Source organism: Sminthopsis crassicaudata, chromosome 3 (assembly GCF_048593235.1).
Source record: "Sminthopsis crassicaudata isolate SCR6 chromosome 3, ASM4859323v1, whole genome shotgun sequence".
In the NCBI taxonomy this organism is placed as follows: Eukaryota; Metazoa; Chordata; class Mammalia; order Dasyuromorphia; family Dasyuridae; genus Sminthopsis; species Sminthopsis crassicaudata.
The window spans coordinates 478,476,535-478,500,279 of NC_133619.1; the positions used below are offsets into that span (position 1 = coordinate 478,476,535).

General features: G+C 32.5%; 1 protein-coding gene across 4 annotated transcripts in view; it reads right to left on the bottom strand.

Moving 5' to 3' along the window:
- PAN3 (poly(A) specific ribonuclease subunit PAN3) overlaps nucleotides 1–23,745 on the bottom strand; it is a 133,605-nt gene that overhangs the window by 105,108 nt on the left and 4,752 nt on the right. For all 4 annotated transcript variants that reach the window (XM_074303576.1, XM_074303575.1, XM_074303578.1 and 1 more), the window contains exons 2-4: nucleotides 9,649–9,770; nucleotides 4,021–4,087; nucleotides 2,252–2,322 (exon numbers count right to left, since the gene is read on the bottom strand). In XM_074303576.1, the coding sequence (XP_074159677.1) occupies nucleotides 2,252–2,322; nucleotides 4,021–4,087; nucleotides 9,649–9,770 (260 nt within the window). The remainder of the gene's footprint in view (nucleotides 1–2,251; nucleotides 2,323–4,020; nucleotides 4,088–9,648; nucleotides 9,771–23,745) is intronic.

Consider the following 23,745-nt stretch of genomic DNA (forward strand, 5'->3'; position numbering starts at 1 on the left):
GTCACAAACAGAAACAGTTTAAGAAGTCCTGACCTAGAGCACTGAGATACTCATGACTTGTCCAGGGACCCATAGTTAGGATATTTGTGTCAGTGGTTCTCCTGGCTTTGAGGATAAATATCTATAATAAATATAATAAATATCACAAGGTCTCTCATAACTTTTAAAAAGCAACTTTTCCTTAAAACAATTATGGCATTTCTTTTTACTTTTTCTTGGCAATCTGTCATGTTTCCCACTTTTCTAGCTGTTTTTTTTTTTTTAGCTTCTACACAGTTCTGAAACTGTCATATTCTACTACACTAATAAATCTCAGCAATCAAACGTCACTAAGAAATTAATCAGAAAATCAAATAGTTCAAGTATGTATGGATGGACTTGGCCCTTTTAATATCAAACTTTATTTTGATTGATTTGAACAGATTTTTTAAAATAATAATTTTAACCTGAACTTTAAAGAATATAATCAAGCATGTGTATATGTATATATGTCAATTTTTAAAATAAATTTCAACATAGACAACTATAATAGTCATTCAGTTATTACCTTCTTCTAAGTCTCCTTTGATTCTGCTTCCCCAATGACCCCAGGATTCAATTGCTTATTTGCTGATCTTCTGATTTTGTTTTTATTTCACATTACTTCATATATCTATTTTCTTTTATATTCCTCATATGAATGTTATCTTTCTAAATTACACACTTCTATCATTTTAAACAAAATAAAATATTATTTAAAGAGTTTCTTGATAACTGAAGTTTGTCATTAAATGCATCAAATATTATAAACAGTGCCCTAATAAAAATGATGCCTCAAGTTCCACTGAGGCATGAGGTAAGTACAATGAATGTATATAATTAATACTATGTAATCCCAGACTGTGCTTGTCTTATTTCTTGTATTTGATTTTTAAAAAGTTTTTCCGTCTACTCTTGTTGAGCTTTCTGCTACTACTTTTTATGGTTTTCTGTGGGATTATTTTTAAGTTTTTTTCCTTCCCCTCCCCCACCTCTATTCTACTTTTATTAGCTAGTGAAGAAAACCCATAACTATACATCATAACTATGTGTCAGGTCAAGAGTAAAGAGGCTCTAACTCCAAGCTCTCCTTTAAATAACACACCTCCAGTTTTAGTACATGAATTTTGAACCAAGCATCTAGCATTTGAGGTATTCAGCAGCATTTGTTTTGCATTTACTTTCTAATACTTGACTCTTTTTAATTGACAAAGCTGCCAGAGAGCTGTTCTAGAAAAATAAGGTGTCCTTATGATTTGTGTCTTTGGAAATGAGAAAAAGAATCTCCCAGAAGATTGGGTGATCCACATTTTCTAACCATTGGTCCCAGGTAAATCAAAAAATCTGTTTTTCTGAAACGGAAATTATCCTGTATTTTTTTATCCTTTTCCTAGTTTCCAAACAGTTATTTCCAAAAATATTTCTAGCCATTTATAGATCCCAAATGTTAATAAAAACAAAGTCAAAAAAAAGCCAGTACACTTTAAATGATTTATTCTTTTACTAATAATACTGGAAGTTTTTACTGAAAATTCAACATGGAGAAAAATATAGTAAAATCTTTTGACTTCTATTTTCAAAAAACTGTAACACTTCCAAATAACTAGCAACAAATCTAGTGTTTTTATAGTGCTCTTTTGGGACATCAAAATCTTTCCTTACATATTTGAAATGTGTTGTATTGTTTATACTTACAGAAAAAAAAAAAATATATATATATAAAATCTATATTTAGATATTTGAAGTCTGTTATTAAAAAATTTAATGGCTTATTTAAAGATATAAAAACTTTAAGTTCTGTTTGTAGTGTAATAATTGTTCAATGGTTTCAGGAGTTTAAATTAAAAACAGCATCTTTGAAACTCAAGTAAAGTAAAACAAGTCATAAAACATGATTAAAAGATATTTAAAATATTCATTTTAATAGAAAAATCATAATACTATGACAAAATCATATACTAAACTGAATAGAACATATATTAAAATAAACAAAATGTCAAAAAAAATTATTAAAAAGAATTTTGTAACAACATACCATAGTTTATCTATTTCATGCACATAGGTTAAAGGAAACTCCGCACATAGAAAAGATGTGAATGGAAAGGCAAAGGGAGCAACAATACATCCCAGAAAATATCTTCTATTTTTAAATTAAAACTGGCCCAACCTCAAGATATTTACAAGATATTTTAATCCTTTAATCGTTTTACATTAAAATCTAACAGTAACCTACCTTCCTCCTCTGAGAGATGCTGAGGGCACCAAAGTCATTAAACAAGGATGAACCCGGTGAACCTAAAGGATCTGAAAGTAAGTAACAATAAAGTTTCTACCTTATCACTGTAGACTACTATATATAATATAGCAAGAGATATAATAGATCCCTAAATTTTTCAAAAAAGCAAATGTCTATCATAAATTTAAAAAGAGACACACTCAACCAAAATCATACAAATTAAATTTTATTGTTTAGTATACTGTGCTAGTTCTAAATTGAATTAATTAAATCAGTATTTAGTCAAATACTTCATAACAATTACATAAACGTGCATATATATTTCAGGCTTAAAGAAAAATCAAACATATAATTGACTTCAAAGATAATGCTTATAGAAATATCTATTGCAAAAGGGATAATTACCCTACCCAGCCAAAGCTTTTTGTCATTTTAGCTAAATGATATGACAAGTAGATTGGGAAAAAAAAGGGAAGAAATAATGCTAATAAGTATAGAAAGAACAAAATTTATTTTAGTAGCTAAAACAAACATTAACTGTCCAATACAAAGCTATTTTTAAAAATTGTGCCATTTAATTCCAGGCTACATTTTTCTGAAATTACAACATCTTTAATGTAAATTAATCTATATTTTCCTATATTTTACAATCATCATAAATTTCATTTCCATATCAAGAAGGTAAGAACTGAGCCAACCAAATGAACAAACATCAGATCATTGGAAACAGATCTAAAACTGAAAGGGATCTCCAAACCCCTTATTTTATAAAGAAACTTGGGCTTGGAGAGTATAAGTGACTTACCCAAGGTCACAGAGAGCACTAATAATCACAGGCAGGATTAAAATCAAATTCTCATGACTCCAGAATCAGTACTCTACTCACTGTATCACATTGCCTCCCTCCCCCTTTACAGCAAAATCCATATATTTAAAGCACTGTTCAAATAAAATCATTAAATTTTCCTAGTCGAAAATTCTAATTATCTGCAACTGAATGTTACCAAAAAGGTAACTGAAAAGTGTATTACAATTTTCAAAAACCTAGCTGTTTCATAAAATTAAATGTGTATCAAATCCTATTTACCATATATTTATATATGTTTTCATTTCTGATTTGTTACACTCCATTTACTAATGGCCTAACACTTGCGTTTCTCTATCCTATAGGCATTATAGTTAACAAATCCATAAATTAACCTTTAGATTTGCATATCTGCAAGAAAACTGAATCCTTTAAAATATATTACTCCATAATTTAGCTGAATAATGATTTATCTTTTTTTTTAATTACTAATTATTACTATTATTATTACCTTAATAGTGTAAAACAGGACAAAATACAAAGCGATTACCACATAAGCATCAAAAGGAAAAAGGGGAAATATAAAATATAGTACAAGTTTATATTTAAAATAAAATCACCTCAAAAACTGGTGGCATTATTTTATTTCATGCTACCCTATGATTTTAACATTTCAAAGTTACAATCTAGTGACCCAGCACATTTTATTCGATATTTAATAGGATTATTTCTATTTGAAATGGAAAAAAAAAAAAGGATGAAATGTTAAAATCATTATCAGTTGTTTAACTTCAGAATATATTCCAGAACAATTTTTCTAAAAGTTTTTGAATCATGCAATACAGAAAATATTGAAAAAAGTTAATACAAGAATTTTTACCCTTTTCTACTTATTTAGAAACATAGAATGAGGCTTTATTGATTTTTACTTAAACACCCTTTAAAAAGTTTCAGGTCTTACCATGGCTGGCATATGGCTTGGCACTGTCATTAAGAAGGCTTGGGGAACTGCTGCTATTAGTCATCCTCTGAAAAATAATAGAGACAGAACTTTATAAAGGTAGGGGTATAGGATTGAAGAACTGGAACATATAAAAGTAACAAAAAGTTAAGTGAGTCAATAACAGTCAATAATATATTTACTATAGGTTATTTTTTCATCATAAAAGGTATATATGGAACTTTTAATTTTGCACAACTTGTAGTCCCATTTCCCACTGTTCATCACAATGCAACTGAAAAGCTAATGAATACGTGAATAAATAATTCTGGTTTTGTTTTTCCATCTTTTTCCAAATAACCAGGCAACTAGTCTAACTTACTGAATTTTCACCCTCCCATTTATTCATGGGTCCATGGGATACAAAGTATTAATTAAAGCCTCACAGAATTTCTAAGTTGAAAGGGAACTCAATCATCTATTCCAAACTGAATACAATCTTCACAGTAACATACCCAAAATGCTGTCAACAAGTCCCTATCTGAACAACTCCAAGGAGAGAGAATTCACTCCTCTAAACCCAATCCACGTTAAAACAATTGTTAGGAAACTCTTCTCGACATTTAAGTTTATATGAGCTTCAGAGCTATTTGCCTCTTTTCATTCTTATTTCTTAATTCCAAGGCCAAACAGGACAAATCTAATCTTTTTTCCATGTAAGGGCCTTTTAAAAATTAAAAATAGCTTTTGTGTTACCCATGTCATCTTGTGTACAGTCTATACATCCCTAATTCCTTCAATTGAGTCTCATATAAGACTTATTTTGTGAATGAGAAGATCTTTTAATTATTCATCATGTATCCAATAGTTCTTCACATGATATATTGCCTCTAAATTATCTAGCACTCCTGACCTTCCACAAAGTTTTTCACTTCTAAGTGATTCATTCCACAGAGAGGCGTAACACATCATACATTCTGTTGCATTGTGGATGACTGCAAGTCTCTGCTTGTTCTTCCCACTATGCTGTGTATGCACATTCTGATGTGTATAGATCACAGTAATTGGCACTAAAGAGTTATTACCCCTTTCTTCCATGAAACATTCTGAAGGCTAAATCTCCTTTTTAAATACATAAAGAAAATTTATCAACCCCTTTCTCTCAAAATAATTACCTTTCCAAAGAACATTAAACTAAACTAACTGGATTATATAAATGAAGTAATTCAAGAAAGCATACCTACAACATCTTCATTCTGATAATTATTTTCACATTAACAGTGGAACATCATTTCAAAATGCTTCCAAATTTTTCCCAAATAAACATAATTATAGTCTACCTAATCTAAAATAATATAAAAATAAATATTTTCTATAAATACCCCATCCATTAATGTGTTAAAATTTTTTAAATGGCTAAAAGACCTTACAACATTTCCAAGATATAAATACTATTGGCTGTTTGCCAATAGGTAGGACTCAGCCAATAATCTCCTCCAATAACTGGTAGATACATGCATACTTCCATTTCAAATTTTAGCTCAAGAAACTAGATTATTTATATATTTTTGGAGAAATTAGATTTTTATTTAACTCAATGGGATGCTTTACTGGCAACTAAGATAACAGCTATCAGTAACTTACTATCTCGCATCACATAGAAGGATAAGTCCATGATACTGTTTAAGAGCTAAATTACCGATACTAAGTGAAAACTCACTATTCCATACTAATTGCATAGGGGAAAAGAGGAGCAATGAAGGTCAGAATCAAAAGTTTATTTTTTTGAAAGGAATGTAATTAATCTAAAATATGAATCTCCAATGAAGTGAATCTCCAATCAGAGGATTAGAATACTAATCCTAGCTCTGAAGTGTGTGATTTTTGGGTCCCTTAATTTTTACAGACCTTAGTTCCTTCATCTGTAAAATAAAGGGGTTAGACTTAGAAAAATCTTTATGGTGACTTCCAGTCCTAAATCTATGATCCTATGTTTCTCGTTTGTTTAGAAAATACTTTTTCTATATGCAATAGAAATATATGAATTATAGCCATTATATAAATTACATAGCTCTTTTATGTATTCTGAATTGTCTTAAACTATAATTTAACATGACTAACATACTGTTAAATTTAGTTATGTAGGGAATATAATCCTAAGGAACAAAATGCACCTTAAAAATATGTAGCTAGAGAATTAAATCTACAGAAAATTGGGAGAAAGGAACTTATTTGGATAATCTTTTTTTTTTTTTTAAATAAATTCCACTGCAAATTACCACTTCAAAGTGCCAAATTAAAATTTTCATAAATACTTAGCAAAGTTTTAACAGAGGGAAAAAAAAAAACCAAAAAAACAAAGCATGAATATGGCATACATTTCAGAGTTGGTTTTCTGACTCAAACATTAGATTATTATTTTTTCACATTAAAATTACTAAAATTTCTTTTGTATGTAAAATCACCTTACTCTGATTTTGGTAGGCATTCAATGTAAGAGAAACTTTTATAATTTACATTAACATGCATCTGTCAACTAATATATAATTTATAATTTTATGAAATTATTTTTAATTGAATAGATTAAAATTATGTTATTGAATCAGCTTTTTCCTTGTCTTCTTTGTCCCCTACCCCTCACCCCCCCAAAAAAAAAAGTTCTGGCAGGTTCTAAATATATAGAATAGATTTAACCCATCTAGACTGTGACTACCATTTCAATCATAAATGTAGGCAGGTCCTAAACACAAATTAATGTTACAATTTACCTTATTTTAGAAAAGTTAGGATTTACTATGTCCGATTATTTACTGTAGTTACTTTTGATAATTGCACACTACCTAAAAAACTTTTTGTGCTAAGTATAATAATTAACTGACATATTTAATTCAAGAAACATTGCTGAGAAATGATTTCTTAATTAAAAAATGTTTTTCTTAAAAGATATATATATATACATATGTGCATAAATACATACTATATAAATGTATCATAATGAATAAAACCTTTACTCACAAATTAAACAAACTGTACCAAATGGAAGTAGGAGAGGATCTCAAAAGAAAATTAAAACATTATAAAGAAAAATCTGCTGTCTTCCCAAAGATCTTTCAGATTATCTTCTAGATACTATTTTACCCTATTATGTAGGATAAATAAAATTAATCTGACAGGATACTGAAAATATTATACAATACACCTAATGTGACATCTTTTAAAAAAAAAAAAAAATATATATATATATATATATATATATAATAGATATTTAACAACACTTCTTTATATTTAACAAATTGAAATGAAATATTTCATAAATCAATGCTACTTTATTATAAAACAAAACTGGATAATCATTAAAGATCAAATGAGCAATAGTAGTTAGTATTGTAGAAATGATCATCATTTTTCAAACTATGGTATTATACAGGATTCAGCTATGTATACTACTCTTTCCCAAAAACACAACAAAGCAGCATACAAAAATAAAAATTTTGGGAGAAATTTGTCTTCAAAGCTTTCTTTTCTCCTCTGTCATGCCAAGTCAAATTAACAACCATTTATTAACTGCCTACTATATCTAGGCACTGTGCTAAATGCCAGGGATACAAAGAAAGTTAAGAATCAGTTCTCATTCCTACTTCAACCTCCTTTTCCCCTAGATGTGCAATGTCAAAAGGAATGAAGTAATAATAGGGGAATGATTATCAAAGCTATGAAGGGACTGGTATTTCAGGACAAGGGGCCTTCCAATTCTGCCTAAATATTTATAAGACCAGTCTGTGTGGCACAGTGGCAAAAGCTAGAGAAAGAAGTGCAAAGAGGCAAGTATAATGTGTTCAGCATGTTGCTGAAAGCCAAAAGCTAAGAGAAATATCCAATAAGATGGTTCCCAATCATGCCTCTGCAAAAAAAGAAATCTTAAAAAGTCTGCTTCTGAATTTATGACCAGAGGAGAACTAGAGATCATTATTGATCACAAAATAGAAGATTTTGATTACATCAAACTAAAAAGTTTCTGTACAAATAATACTAATGCAAACAAGATTAGAAGGGAAGTAACAAACTGGGAAAATATTTTTAAAAACAAAGGTTCTGACAAAGGTCTCATTTCCAAAATATATAGAGAACTGACCATAATTTATAAGAAACCGAACCATTCTCCAATTGATAAATGGTCAAAGGATATGAACAGACAATTCTCAGAGGAAGAAATTGAAACTATATCCACTCACATGAAAGAGTGTTCCAAATCACTACTGATCAGAGAAATGCAAATTAAGACCACTCTGAGATACCACTACACACCTGTCAGATTGGCTAAGATGACAGGAACAAATAATGACAAATGTTGGAGGGGATGTGGGGAAATTGGGACACTAATACATTGCTGGTGGAGTTGTGAAAGAATCCAGCCATTCTGGAGAGCAATCTGGAATTATGCCCAAAAAGTTATCAAACTGTGCATACCCTTTGACCCAGCAGCGCTACTACTGGGATTATATCCCAAAGAAATACTAAAGAGCGGAAAGAGGCATATATGTGCCAAAATGTTTGTGGCAGCTCTTTTTGTTGTAGCTAGAAACTGGAAGATGAATGGATGTCCATCAGTTGGAGAATGGTTGGGTAAATTGTGGTATATGAAAGTTATGGAATATTATTGCTCGGTAAGAAATGACCAGCAGGAGGAATACAGAGAGGCCTGGAGAGACTTAAATCAACTGATGCTGAGTGAAATGAGCAGAACCAGAAGATCACTGTATACTTCAACAACAATACTGTATGAGGATGTATTCTGATGGAAGTGGAAATCTTCAACATAAAGAAGATCCAACTCACTTCCAGTTGATCAATGATGGACAGAGGTAGCTACACCCAGAGAAGAAACACTGGGAAGTGAATGTAAATTGTTAGCACTACAATCTGTCTGCCCAGGTTGCATGTACCTTCGGATTCTAATGTTTATTGTGCAACAAGAAAATGATATTCACACACATGTATTGTACTTAGACTATATTGTAACACATGTAAAATGTAAAAAAAAAAAAAAAAAAAAAAAAAAAAAAAGTCTGCTTCTAAGGAAAGAAAGCTTTGGGCAAAACATGTTTGCTAGAACAGTGATTCAGTGAAATACCATAAAGAAATGATAACATGCTATCTGCATTAGCAAAAACAATACTCAGAAAGATATTCATCTCTAAATGTGTGGGTATAAATGAAATAAGAACCATACCCCACATTTATACAGTTTTACATAACAATTCTCTATGCTAAGTATAAATATTACCCTCATTTAACAGATGAACAAATTGAGATTCATATATGCATGTGCTTGTTCATCCTCAAGCTATTGATTTTTAAAAACTTTTCCCCCCTCCAAAACCAACCTTATATGCAGTTTAATCTGATCTAACCTATTAAAAAAGAATGATTTTTTTTGAGAGGAGGGTGGAGGATAGAGGAAGCAAAAAGAAAAACTACATATTGTTATTCCAAGTACCTAAGGACAGACTAACCTGCAGATGCAGACCTTCTTCTCTGATCTAAAAGCAGGAGTGAAAACTACTCTCTAGCAGTCAGATAATGACTAACATAAAATATAGCTAAACTACTGAAAAACAGAATAATTATACTAAATCTTGCTAACATTACCTGCATCATGGGAAACTTGTTTTCTCCAGGACTTCCAAATCCATTGACTCCAATAAAGCTGGTGCTGAAATAGGAATCTGTGAGAGTAGTATCAGTTAAAGCACCTCCATCTATTCCAGGAACTGAAATAAAAAGAAAATTAAATTGTTTAATGTTTTCATGTACAGAAGATTTTTCTGATCTAGCTTAAAAAAAAAAAAAAAGAAAAGAAATATTTTCATTAGAATGGCAGCATGAGGTATGTAAAATAATGAGATTGTTGTTTTTTTCTTAAATAAATGTATATATTCAGAACTTACACATCCAGAAAAGTGTTGTCCCATACGCAGTAGTAACCTAGTACAGCCATGTAATTCCAGTGATGCTAACAACGCTCACAGCGTTGTGAAAACTGTTCTCTTAGAACTACCTTCAGAAACAACACTCTTAAAATCCTCAATAGCGAGCAAATCTTCCTTTGATAGTAGATTGAATTTTTGAAAACAGTCAAAAAGCATTCAAAGCCAAACACAGTGGACAATCAAGCTGAGTAATATTTTTTATCACGAATTTCCACAGACACCACACTAACATGGTTCACTGTCATGGTAATAATGCCAATCATTGCACTACAATTCAACCATTTTTCTTTTATAGTAACTCCTTTAAAAAATTAAGAATTTCTGCATAAGTAAGCTGGACTGACTGGTATTATGGAATGAATTTTGTAAGAACAATGTCACTTATGTCAGTATAAGGAATCTATAGTCTTCCTTTGTGATTTTCAAATGCAAAAGTTTGGTACTTTTGCATATGAAACAAGAGCTTGATAGTTAATACTGTTATCAGTTTGGTACTGATACTGCAGAGTTTACCTTGGGTCACTTCAGAAATCAAGTTTCATCACAACTCCAAGATTCATTTTCAGATTCATTTAACATTTCACAAAATCTGATATAAATTCTTTGCTCTAAAGAAAAGTTACCTTTTTTTTTTATGCTGCCACAATATAACATACTCACATAAAGACTGGACAAAATGATACAATTCAAAACATACTAATATATATTTTAGTGAAGCATATACCTCATATGAAAATTTGTTTCAATACTTTATAGCCATATCTCTTACTTTTCAAAAGATATAGGGCATATGTTAAGAGCTTACACTGAAGAATTTAGCCATTTCACAGAATTCAAATGCTTTCTCAATATTATGGTGATTTTATATTAATTCTACATTAGTGATATGATAAATGAGTATAAGGAAAAACCTCAATATCAATTATGACTTATCCATCAATTTCTCTGCTTCAATTCAGCCAAAAAAAAATCTGTTAAATATAAATGGTCTGAGAAGACTAGGAGCTCTTCCAGGGAAAAGATTACAGTAGTTTCCAAGACTGCAGCAACCAAACTCCTCCCAGAATCACATCATCTTGAGAACACCAAAAGTGCAAACCCCCAGAACTAAGAAAACCACAGCATGAAAAAGCCTAAAACTTGGGGCAATATCTCCAGAACCCCCAAGTTAGGAGAATTCAACTTTATTATAAAGGTCAAATCCAAGAAATAAACTGGAAAAAAATGAGCTAACAACAACAAAAAGAATCTCACCATAAAAAGTCATTATAAAGTGGCAGGGAAGACCAAACAGATATAAACTTAGAAAAAAGACAACAATGGGCAAACAGCTATTATAATAAAAAAAAAAAAAAAAAAAAAAAAAAAGCCTCAAGGAAAATACTAACAGTACCCAAGCCCAACAGGAATTCCTGGAAAAGAAAGAAATAAAGAGTAGTAGTGGAAAAATTAGGAAAAGAAAGTAATGCGAGAAAATTATGAACAAAGAATAAGCCTAGTAAGAGAAAAGAAGAGTAAGAGAAAAGAAAAATGCTGGGGGGGGAAAAAAAAACCACCTTAAAAAACAGAATTGGCCAAATAGTAAAAGCAGCACAAAAATTCACTGAAGAAATTTACTTTAAAACAACAACAGCAACAACAACAACAAACAGAACTGCCCAAATGCAAAATGAGAAAAAAATTTCACTGAAGAAAATTCTTTTCTTTTTTCTTTCTTTTTTTTTTTTTTTTTGTGAGGCAATTGGGTTAAGTGACTTTCCTAAGGTCACACAGCTAGGAAGTGTTAAGTGTTGGAGGACACATTTGAACTCAGGTCCTCCTGACTTCAGGACTGATGCTCTATCCAATGCACTACCTAGCTATCCCTCCTTAAAATTTTTAATGGACAAGCAGAAGTTAATGACTCCATGAGACACCTCAAAACAATAAAATAAAGTCATAAGAATAATACTAGAAAAAATGAAAAGCTCTTATCAGAGAAATAACTGACCTAGAAATTATATCAAGAAGAGAGAATTTAAGAATTACTAGACTACATAAAAGTCATGATTAAAGAAAGTGCCTAAGTATCATGTTTTAAGAAATTATCGAGGGGAAAAAAATGCCCTGATAAGTCCATGGGGAAAAAGAGAAACTGAAAGAATCTATCACCTCCTGAAAAGAGATCCCAAAATGTAAACCCCTCCAAAATATTATAGTCAAATTCCAGAGCTCAAAGAGAATCCCAGGTCAAAGACAAAGTATTTCAAGTAGCCTGAAAGTAACTATTCAAACACTGCGAATAAAAAATCTGATATTCAAATACAAGACTCCATAGAATCATAAAAAGGTAAATTTGAACAAGTAATCATATGTTCTTAATAAAGTTAAATATATGTATCTCCTAAGAATTTTATTATTAGAGCAGTTACAAGGAACATGGATATAAATTATGTTGGAATACCCCCTTCTCCAAATTAAAGGGGTGAAATTGGATGCCCTAGAAGAGAGAAAAGATAATTAGAATTGGGAAAATGTCCTCAGAAAAGTCACACAAGAACATGTTTTTATAGTGGAGAGGAAAATGGGAGTTAGGAATGAAGGCAATACTTGAAGCTTGCTCTCTCATGACTGAGAATTGGTTTCAAAAGGGAAGAATTATGTATACATATTCATCTGTGTACAGAAATGAACTTATTCAAAAAGGAAACAGAAGGTCTCAGGCAATCAAAGGGCTCAAAGAAGAAGAAGAAAAATGGAGAAGAAAAATGAGAATGATTTATGAAAATCTTGAAAGAAAATTCAACAATTTGATATAAAGCAGGCACAAAAAATACTGAAAAAAATATCACTTTAAAAAACAGAATAGGTCAACTGGCAAAGGGGACACAAAAATCCAATGAGGAAAAGTATTATGGGCCAGAACTCTAAATTGAAACAAAAGATTCTTATAAGGTACTAAGTCAGTGGAATTGATAAGAGACAATAGTTATCTAATTTATCATGGTTCAGTAGGATTGATTTAATCCTACAAGGAGATGTTAATGGACCAGAACTTAAACAAGGTACTAAGTGGAATTGTGGAGACAATGGTTAAATCTAGTTTAGCACTGATTTAATCCTACAACAAATAATGGTTTCCTAGTGATATAATTACTGGTTTGTACACAGTGTACAACATATAAGCAAGAAGCTTTCAGGGCCAGAAAGGACAAGAAGTAGAAGTAGAGGCTGAGACAGATTGATTCCATTGTCCACCTTTGTGGTAGCTGCAAGCTGAAGCACAAACCTTCGGAGTTGGGGAGAATCAGAAGCCAGAGAAGGCAGGCAGGAGCTCAAGCTCTCAGAACCAAGGCCTGACTGAAAGGCTCTCCAGAAAGCTGCCCAGCCCCAGGAAAGAGATAATAAAGGATCTGGACTATAAGAAAGCTAACCGGGCAGCAGGAAAGGAGGTAAGACTTGGAAAGAGACAATAAAGGATTTGGACCTCAACCCCAGGCTGCATTACTAACCTGAAAGGAAGACTGCTCCCAGAAAACCCTAAGAAAACCCCAACAAAAGAAAATTACATTTTAGAGAGAATATTACAGAAAAAAAATGCCTAGAAAAACATTTCTGGAAAAATATTTTTGGCCAAATGGCAACACAACCACCAAAATTCACTGAAAAAAAGAGCCCTTTAAAAAACAGAATGGACCAAATGGAGAGATACAAAATTTCACTAAAGAAAATACTTTTAAAATTACAACTAAGGGGCAGCTAGGTGGCACACAGTGGATAGAACATCAGCCCTGAAGTCAGAAGGTCTTGAGTTCAAATGCCACCTCAGACACTTAACACTTCCTAGCTGTGTGGCCCTGGGCAAGTTACTTAACCCCAATTGCCTCAGCAAAAAACAAAACATTGAAATCAAAAGAATGAAAAAAATAGAATAAAATGTAAAATATTTCACTGTAAAAACTGACCTGGAAAATAGATAAAAGAGAGAGACTTAAAAATTACTGGATTACCTGAAAGCCAAAATTAAAAAAAAAAAAAAAAAAAAAAAAAAACCCAAAACTTTAGACATCATCTTTCAAGAAACTGTCAAGGAAAACTGCCCTGATAATCTAGATGATAGAAACTGAAAAAAAATCTACTGATTACTTCCTGAAAAAGAGATCCCATTAAAGAGATTTATAGCAAAATTCCAGAGTTCCTAGGTTAAGAAGAAAATGTTGTGTCCAAAAAGTTGTCAAACTGTGATGCTCTTTAATCCATACAGTGTCTGTATCCCAGAGATTATAAAAAAGGGGAAAAGAACCACATGTGCAATGATGTTTGTAGCAGCCCTTTTTGTAGTGGCAAGAAACAGGAAACTGAATGGATGCCCCTTAGTTGGGGAATGGCTGAATAAGTTATGGTATATGAAAGAAAAGGAAGATTATTGTTCTATAAGAAATACTGAACAGGTTAATTTCAGAACAGTCTTATGAGGGATGTAGAAGACCCTTACCCAAAATGACTACTCAGAGATCATTCAGTAAAAGGCAGAAAAGTTGTTTATTAAAAACCTCTGGAGGATGAGCAGTCCCATCACAAGATAAGAAAGAGAAAGCTTGCAGTAGGAGGGCTAAAGAAGTAGTAAAGATACATAGCTTTTATACAAGAAACTACATCAAAAGTAAGAGAGCATTGAGAAGGGGAGGGGGAGGCATCTACTTGGTAGTTGCTATTTGGAGGGATTGGAATGGAAAGTTTGTTTCCCTAAAATCTCTTGATTTCTAGGAAACAGAAAATCAGGCCTTCAGGCTCAATCAAGCAGATAGTGGTCCAGCTAATAGACTAAATATCGATAAATGTCAAATATGGATAAATGTCATCAGCTCAGGTTAAGTAAATATGTTTATACCTGGCCAAAGCTCAAGTAAATATGAGCCTGCACATATTATACAGGTCATAGGGGAAACACAGAAATAATGAAAATAAAATACAGAAAAAGAATTCATACATTCCTGTTAAGTTCTTCCCATTATCTATATTATATCTACAATCTGGAGAGATTTATATAAACTGATGCTAAGTGAGGTGAGTAGAACCAATCAAGAGAACATTGTACACAGCAACAAGATTATGTGACAATCAATCATGATGGACTTGGCTCTTTTCAATAATTAGGTGATTCAAGGAGGAGGAAGGAAAGAAAATATGGAATGCAAGATTTTGCAAGGATGAATGTTGAAAACCATCTTTGCATGTATTTTGAAAAGTAAAAGGTTATTATTTAAAAATATACATAAATTTTAAAAAGAAGTAGAAGATAAGCATTGGAAGGAAAAAAGCAGAGAGAGAGAGAGAAGAGAAAGGTAAGGAGATATAAGTAAGGGCCATTAAGCTAATAAGCATGTATTAATCCAAGTGACTATACTGAACAAGTAGTTCCCAAATACAGTTGTACAAAATTAATATTTCAAAAGTTCATCTCTATAAGTTGGTTAATTTGGTGACAAAGATAGTGCCAATCACAAGAAACTGAGAAGAAATGAAGGATAAAACAGTAACAAGAAGCTATATAGGGGGGCAGCTAGGTGGAGCAATAGATAGAGAACCAACCCTGAAGTCAAGTGGACCAGAGTTCAAATGTGGCATCAGACAGTTAACATTTCCTAGCTGTGTGACCCTGGGCAAGTCACTTAATGGAAGAAGCAGGAAGAAAGAAGAAAGAAGGAAGAAGGAAGAAGGAAGAAGAAGAAGAAAAGAAAAAGAAGCAGCAGCGGCAATATAGGAAAATAATTCCTTCTCCTAAGTCCTACTCATATACTGAAACCTAACATTCCCAGACACTGACCTGACAACTTTGAATGGTCACAATTCATTGCTTCTTATCTTTTGGGGCTATGGACTTTCTTTCTGGCTCAATAGGAAACAGAATGCAATCTCACTGTTTTCTCTTTGGGGAGATTTTCTCTGAAACTTTACAAGAATAAATGGAAAACCAAAAATTTCTCTTCTATAACCTACTTCTCCCTTTTCCCCCTAAACTTTATCTTGTAGAGTAAAATAGCAGATCACAGAATTAGACCATGGAAGGAAGATGAGAGAGCAGAGAAGGCAATCTTATTTTAATAGGATCAACAATGAGATGAACCAAATCAGTTCCATTTGTTTAATAATTTGGAGAACCAGCTACACCCAGCGAAAGAACTATGGGAAATGAATGTGAACCACAACATAGCATTTCCAATCCCTCTTTTTTTTTTTTTTTTTGTCTGCTTGCATTTTTGATTTCCTTCGCAGGTTCATTTTACCTTGGTTTTTTTAAGTCCGATTTTTCTTGTGCAGCAAAATAACTGTATGAATATGTATACATATATTGTATTTAACATATACTTTAACATATTTAGCATGTATTGGTCTACCTGCCATCTGGGGGAGGGGGTGGGAGGAAGGAGGGGAAAAGTCGAGATAGAAGGTTTTGCAAGGATCAATGCTAAAAAATTACCCATGCATATCTTGTAAATAAAAAACTATTAAAAAAAAAAAAAAAAGTAAAGACACACAGATACACACACACACACACAACAAATAAAGCACCCGCTGGATGTTTAATCTGCAAATATTTTTTTTTAAAATGGCTTCTTTAAAAGCTAGTTCTGAAGAAACAAATCATTAACTAAGAATTATCTACCTTTCATAAGAAATCCAAACTCAAGCAATTTGGGGCATTTGATCAGAAGAACTGACAGAAGATTCTGGATTCATAAATCTAGAGCTGAAAGATATCTGACAATCTCACCCCATAATTTTATAGATGAGGAAACTGAAGCTGAGAAGTAGTCATTAGTGATGGCATTTAACTTTAGGTTCTCTGCCTCCAGATTAAATACAACAGGCTTTATCAAAAAAAAAAAAAAAAAAAAAAAAAAAAAAAAAAAACGTAGGAAAAAACGTAGATAAAAAAAAAAAGGAAAATGTAATTGAAAAGAGATAAATGTAAAGTCTTTCATTTTAAGTGAAGAAAAAAAAAACAGGTTTACAATTACAATTAAAGTGTATCAAAAGAGACTGGCAGATTTTAGTGGACTAAAAAATTGATGTGAATCAAGAGTAATAGTAATCAAGGTATGAAAGCTAAATTCTACCTTAGGATACAATAAGAAATCACAAGGATAAAGAGGTGATATACCTGATAAACTCTGCCCAAACACTTGGAGTACTGTCTTTCAATCTGGACACCAGTTTAAAAAGTTCATCATCTTTTAAGTGCCATGGATTTCTTCTCAAAATCATGTTTTTAATGACAGTGAGAGTTCAATGAAAAACAAAGCTTTAAATTTTTCCTCATCCAAATTCAGAGTCCCTGAAATCAATCCAAAGATTGGACCTGAGGATAATAAGAACTCCTGCTCTTGAGAACCAACTTGGATTGTAAAAAAGGATTTTTATTTAGGCTTAAGAGAAGACAAAAGAAAAATATACATACAAATGAAAAAAATTCTTCTGACTATTAGCTGCTAAAGCATAAAGGTGAGGTTTTTAACTATCAAATTTATTCCATTTCTGAGACCAAGTTGCAAGATACAAATTTATCCAAGTGGTATAGAATAATCAAAAGTAATTATGGTAAATCACTCTGCCTGGACAAGCTGACCTCATTAAACTCAAATAAGCCTCAGAAATTCATTTCTAATTCCAATGACAGAAATCAAATTCCAGAAATCTTTTACCCAGTGATTTCCAGAATAGAACACATGCTCGTAAGGAGTATATAAGAATTCATTTATAATAACTGTTGGCCATGTTTGCAGCCACCACCTGCTCTGCTTTTTTCCTTTGCCTAACTAAGTTCAGTACAGGCTGTGTGCTCACCAGGTAGGCAAGCATTTTATCTGTCATTCCTAGGTGGCCTTAGTTCCTTAAGCTGTGTCTGTCCTTCATTCCCTACTTCCACAGCAGCAGCAGCACATACCTTGTATGTGGTTCTGGTCTAGGCAAAAAGGGGTTTTTTTTGGTTGTTGATGATGAATAAAATTTAAAAAGTAAAAGACATGCTATAAAAGACATGAATACTAATACAATACATACATTATGAAAAAATATCTTTTTAAAAGATGAAAGATAAAACAACAACATTTTCTTTCATAATGTATGTATTAGTATAGTTACAAATTATAAATTTTTGTAACTAGAAATATATTGGGAATGTGCACAAAATCTCTTAAGAGACTACTGTACAATCAACAAAACATCTGAAGACAACCCCACGAATCTATGAAGCTTCCCAACTGAAGGATCTTCATTATAATTTATTCTACCATATATCAGAATCCACATTAGAAGTTTCTTGGAAAATGGTTCTGTTTTTAAGAGCAATACCAAAAATAAATGAAGGTAAATAGTTTTTATAACCAGAAAATGACCTTGATAAAACAAAAGTTTCTTCTGCTAACACTAATCAATCAATCCAGCACAGATTATTAAAAAAAAAAAAATTTAGAAATTTCCTGTCTTCATGAAAAAACTTTGATGAGTACAAGGAAGCAGGGTATATTGGACCAAGAATTGCCCTTCAAGTGAGGAAGGTTCCGCTTCAAGCCCTGTCTGACATTAATTGGCTTTGACAAGTCACTGAACCTTTCATTATCCCAGGCAAAGAAACTCTTCTAAGACAAACGTAGAGAAGAGAAAAAGGAAAAAGAAAAGAATCGAGGAAGGCTGGTGAACAGATAGTTCCTAACAGAGGGAGCAGCAGGTAGACTCTAAATTAAAAGATCTTATAGGTTTTCATTAGAACCTCACAAACAGCCCAGTGAGGTAACGTGCTATAACTTTGCCATTTTTACAGATGAGAAAATGAGAGATTCTTAAGAACCTTAAAAGACTTGCTCTCCCTAGGAAAAAGAAGCCAAAGTATAAATGACTTCAAATGCAATGTGTTTGTATTCTGTCCTAGAGGCAGATGAGGCACTTGAACTTCTTCAATAGATCAACATGTGCCTCATTTTGCATTTATTTTAAGGATAAAATGAAGAAACTCAGGCAAAACAATGAAAAGGACACTAATAGTTTAGGAAACGAGGTGGTAAGGGCCTGAACTCTATAAAGTGGCAGCTCTGAGAGAAAAAGGGACAGATAAAAAAGATATGGCTCCTTCTCTCTCTTTCCTCCCCTATTCCTCCCCAATTTTCTTTCAGTACCATGTTTGTGTATCTCCTTTATCTCTATTACACAGTCTTTTATCACAGTGTTATTGCAATTATCTGTGTACATGTCATATCTCCCCTAATAAGCTTCTTGAGAGCAGAAAATATATTTTTTTTTGGATACCCACCATTTAGCTCTATGCCTCACAATAGTTCTTTTAAGAAAACGGAACAAGAACCACACACAAAAAAAAAAAGGCCTGGAGGATGGATGAAATGGTATTTCAATCATATGAAATCACTTCTCCACCAAAGTTAGTGATAAATATAATTTTTGATTATATATTATATATATATATATATATATATATACATATATATATATATATATTTTAAGAGCAGTAAGGCATAGTGGATAAAACTGAACTCAAAGCATTCAAGAAGACCAGGGTTTGAGTCCTGATATTGAGCAAATCATTTTACCTCTCAGTTTTCAAAAGGTTCCTAATCTGGAGTCTATCAGCTTGTTTTTAAATATTTTGACAATTGTATTTGGCTTCCTTTGCAATCCTATGCATCTTATTTTATGCATTTAAAAAACTTATTTTGGAAAGAGGCTCATTCAACAACATCTAAAATGATTGAGAATCTTCTGATTAAACCACTTCTATTGCAGAAAAAAGCTTTATTTGTATTGCTTCTTCAACAGGGAATTCTTGATACCAATGAAATCAAAACTTTCTCTATTTCTGCTTTCAACCCCAGCAAATTAAGCATTTAAGAAATATTGAATGTTTAAACCACATTTAAAAAAAAAACAAACTCATCTAGCTAGAAGCAGACCATGGGAATCTTAGTACTGCAGCCTTATCATTGACAATGATCATATATAGGGAGTAGCTAGTAGTACAGTGGATAGAGTACCAACCTTGAATTCAAGAGGATCAGAGTTCAAATCTAGTCTCAGACACTTAACACTTCCGACCTAACCCTGGGCAAGTCACTTAACCCCAGCCTCAGGAGAAAAAAAAGAGAGAGAAAATAACTTAATGTTAAGTATACAATTCAATTAGCCCAAGTCCAATTACTTGAAAGTTTAAGAACAATAAGAATTTAGGATAAAAAAATAAAATAAAATAAAAATAAAGAATTAGGATAAATCAGTCCAAGAGAAATCTTAACGGCCAAAAATCTCAAGTAAATGTTTTTTAAATTAATAGAATTTCTTCAAATAGCAAAAATATATGCTATAATACATTCACTCCCCCCCCCCCACTTTTGTGTATTAACAAGCTTGAAAATGGAAAGGAATTTATACAAAAAAGCCAAGGGGGAGGAAAAACATAATATAGTTAAATGATAAATCAAAATACTTTTCAGGTCTAATAGATATGACATTAGGCAAAACCCCAGCATCTTTGTACCTCAAATGTTCCACTAGTAAGGTAGTAACCAGGACATTTTTTTTAAAAATGCTACTCAACTTTTACAAGCCACTTCTACAAATGTCAAGTGCTAAATAAATACCATATACCTTTGACTTAAAAAAAAAAAAAAAAATTTGATATGCATAGATTAAACTTGTAATGGAAGTAGCTCACATTTCCATACATTTTTCATGGCTGACAAAGTACTTTTCTCTAAAAGTAATTATAGTAATACAATATGAGATCAAGAAAATGAAGTTTCTCATAATGTTAATGTATTAAACTAGTAATAAATTTTTATTTAGATGTCTGGCTTTTAATAATATCTTAAGTTATACAAATAATTAAAATTCTTAGAACTTAAGATTGTTCACTTTATAGTTTTCAGTACCCCAATACTCACAGTGGTTGTTCTAAATTTTCTGTCCTCAAGCCTCCTAAATATCTCTGTCTCTCCCCTCCTAATTCCAAAAATAAAGGCCATACATACTGACATTCCATTTTCCTGTATTATGTCCCACAAGGGGAGATAAATATAAAAATTAGGCAGTCACTGTCCTCTAGAACCTTTCATTCTACTAGGTAGATACAATGTTCACAGATAAGTATGATACATAAAAATAAATAAAATCTACATAAAAATGATTTGTGGAGAATGCTGGGCCATTCAAAACTATAGGAATCAGGAAGAGTCTAGAGCCATACCCCAAATGAACGTTCTCTGAAGAAATCTGAATTACTACCTGGTACTGTTCTGAATCACTAATAAAAGAAATGCAAGTCAAAATAACTCTAAAGTCTCACCACTCACCCAGCAAACTGGCAAAAATAACAAGTTATAAATGCTCAACTTTAAGCATGGGAAGAAGAGAAAAGACAAAAGTTCCAAAATACTTCAAAATATCTATAGCAGCACTTCACTTTTAGTGTTATCAAAGAACTAGAAACAAAGTAAAAATCCACCTATTGAAGACTACCTAAACAAATGGTTACACATGAATTAAGGAAATAATTGTATCATAAGAAATAATAAAATTAATAGCAGGAAAGCATAGACTGACATATATGAATTAATGCAGAGTGAAGTAAACTAAACCAGGAAAATAACCCTATCAATGGAAAGAACAAAACACTTCAAACAAAACATTATAACTATTATGGCCATGAAATTTAGCCCTTGAAAAAAGTTATGAAAATGCAATTCCATCCCTTCTTTGACTATAGTGGGAGGGAGGAGTAGAAAAGAAGGAGGAAGGAACCCTGTGGGGATGTGGAGAATATAAGTGTGTACTACACATTACATTGAATGTATACATTCAACCTTGGTAATGTTTTCATTGGTTTTATTTTAATTGTTTTAATTGGTTCTGCTTCCCCCCACTTTGTTAATTCTTTATTAAAAGGACTGCTCATTGAAAAGGCAAAAAATATATTCATTATGTAACATATTCATTATGTAAAGACAAAATAAAATAAAAAAGTTTAAAACTTTAAAGGGGAGGGAAGGAGGAAAGAAGTTAGGAAGGAGGTAAGGGAAGGAGGAACAGAGGGAGGAAGGAAGGAAGAAAGGAAGGGAGGGAGAGAAGGAGGAAGGGAAGAAAAAAGGGAGAGGGGGAGGGAAGAGAAGTGAGCTGAAGAAGGCAGCACTTTCACTAAGGAACTTGAAAAGACAGAGTAAGGAACAGAGAAAACATTCTAGGAACATGGGACAATCTGTACTAAGTCAGAGGCAAAAGACGGAATATTTTATACAGGGAATAACAAGTCAATTTAGCTGGAAGACAAGCATGAAAGGATAGCAAAAAGGAAAAAGAGAAGGCAGAGATCAATTAGAAGGCTATTGCAATGGTATTGGTGAGAGGTGATGAAGACTTGGTCCAGAATAATTGTCTTGTGAATAGAAAAGATTTTACTTGAGAAGGTGATACTGACAAGTCTTAGCAACTGGTTAGCTATGAGAGTTAAGAGTGAAGAGTAATTGATGACTCCTAGGTTTCAAAAGTTATCTGGAAGGATTTCTTCAACAAAAAGAGAAGTTAGGGAAGTCTAAGAGATAAAGTACTGTTTTGGACATGATGAGTTTGAAGTAACTATGATATATGCAATTGCAGATGTCTAACAGGCAGTTAGAAATGGGGAAATCTTGGCAAGATGAAGAAAGGATCATTATCTACATAAAACTTGATAACTGAACCAATGACAAGATGGGTAGAGCACAACCAAACAAGGCCAGATTCTTGATGTACACAGATGCATAGAAAACAGTACATGGATGATCCTGCAAAAACTGAGAAGGCTTGTTCAGACATGAGAAAGAGAATGAAAGACAAAAAGAAAGAGAAAGAGAGAGAGAGAGAGAGAGAGAGAGAGAGAGAGAGAGAGAGAGAGAGAGAGAGAGAGAGAGAGAGAGAGAGAGAAACAGAGAGAGAGAAACAGAGAGAGAGAAACAGAGAGAGAGAGAAACAGAGAAACAGAACAATAGTATGAAAAAATGCAAGGAAGTGAGAGTATCCAAAAGACTGAAGTAGCCAACAGTATCACAGCTTTAAAAAAGTATGACAGGGACAGCTAAATGGGACAGTGAATAGAGCACCAGCCCTGAATTCAGAAGGACCTGAGTTCAAATCTTATCTCAAACACTTAACACATCCTAGCTATGTAACTAAGCAAGTCACTTAACCCCAATTACCTTAGGGGGGAAAAAAAAGTATGATAAAGAAAAGGCTATACGATTTAGCAATAAAGAGATCATTAGTGACCTTGGAGAGAGCAGTTTGATTTAAGTGGCAGAGACTGATGGAAGCCAGATCACAAAGAGTCTCAACATAGAGAGTGGAAGGTGTAAAAGTATTGGCAAAGAGTATAAACATCTTCTAGGAGTTTGACAGTGAAAGAAGAAAGATGGAGGATAAGAGCTGAAGGTAAAGTAGCACAAAAACAAGGGTTGTCGATTTGTTTAGTTCTTAAGGATGGGTGATTTCTGAAGACAAAGGCAGCAAAGAATAAGGAAAAACTGAAAATCTATGTCTCAAAAACCTACATTATTTCCCATTCTCTTTCTTTGTTACAAATTCTGTTGAAAAGGTGGCCATTCCTCTTGCCAAGGTTCACCCTCTGTGTCACATTATAGCCTAAAGAGCACAGGTGCCAGTCAGGGGACCTACATTCAAAGTCATCTGGAATGTTTTCTACCTATATAACTTCAGCAAGTCACAACTACTTAGAGCC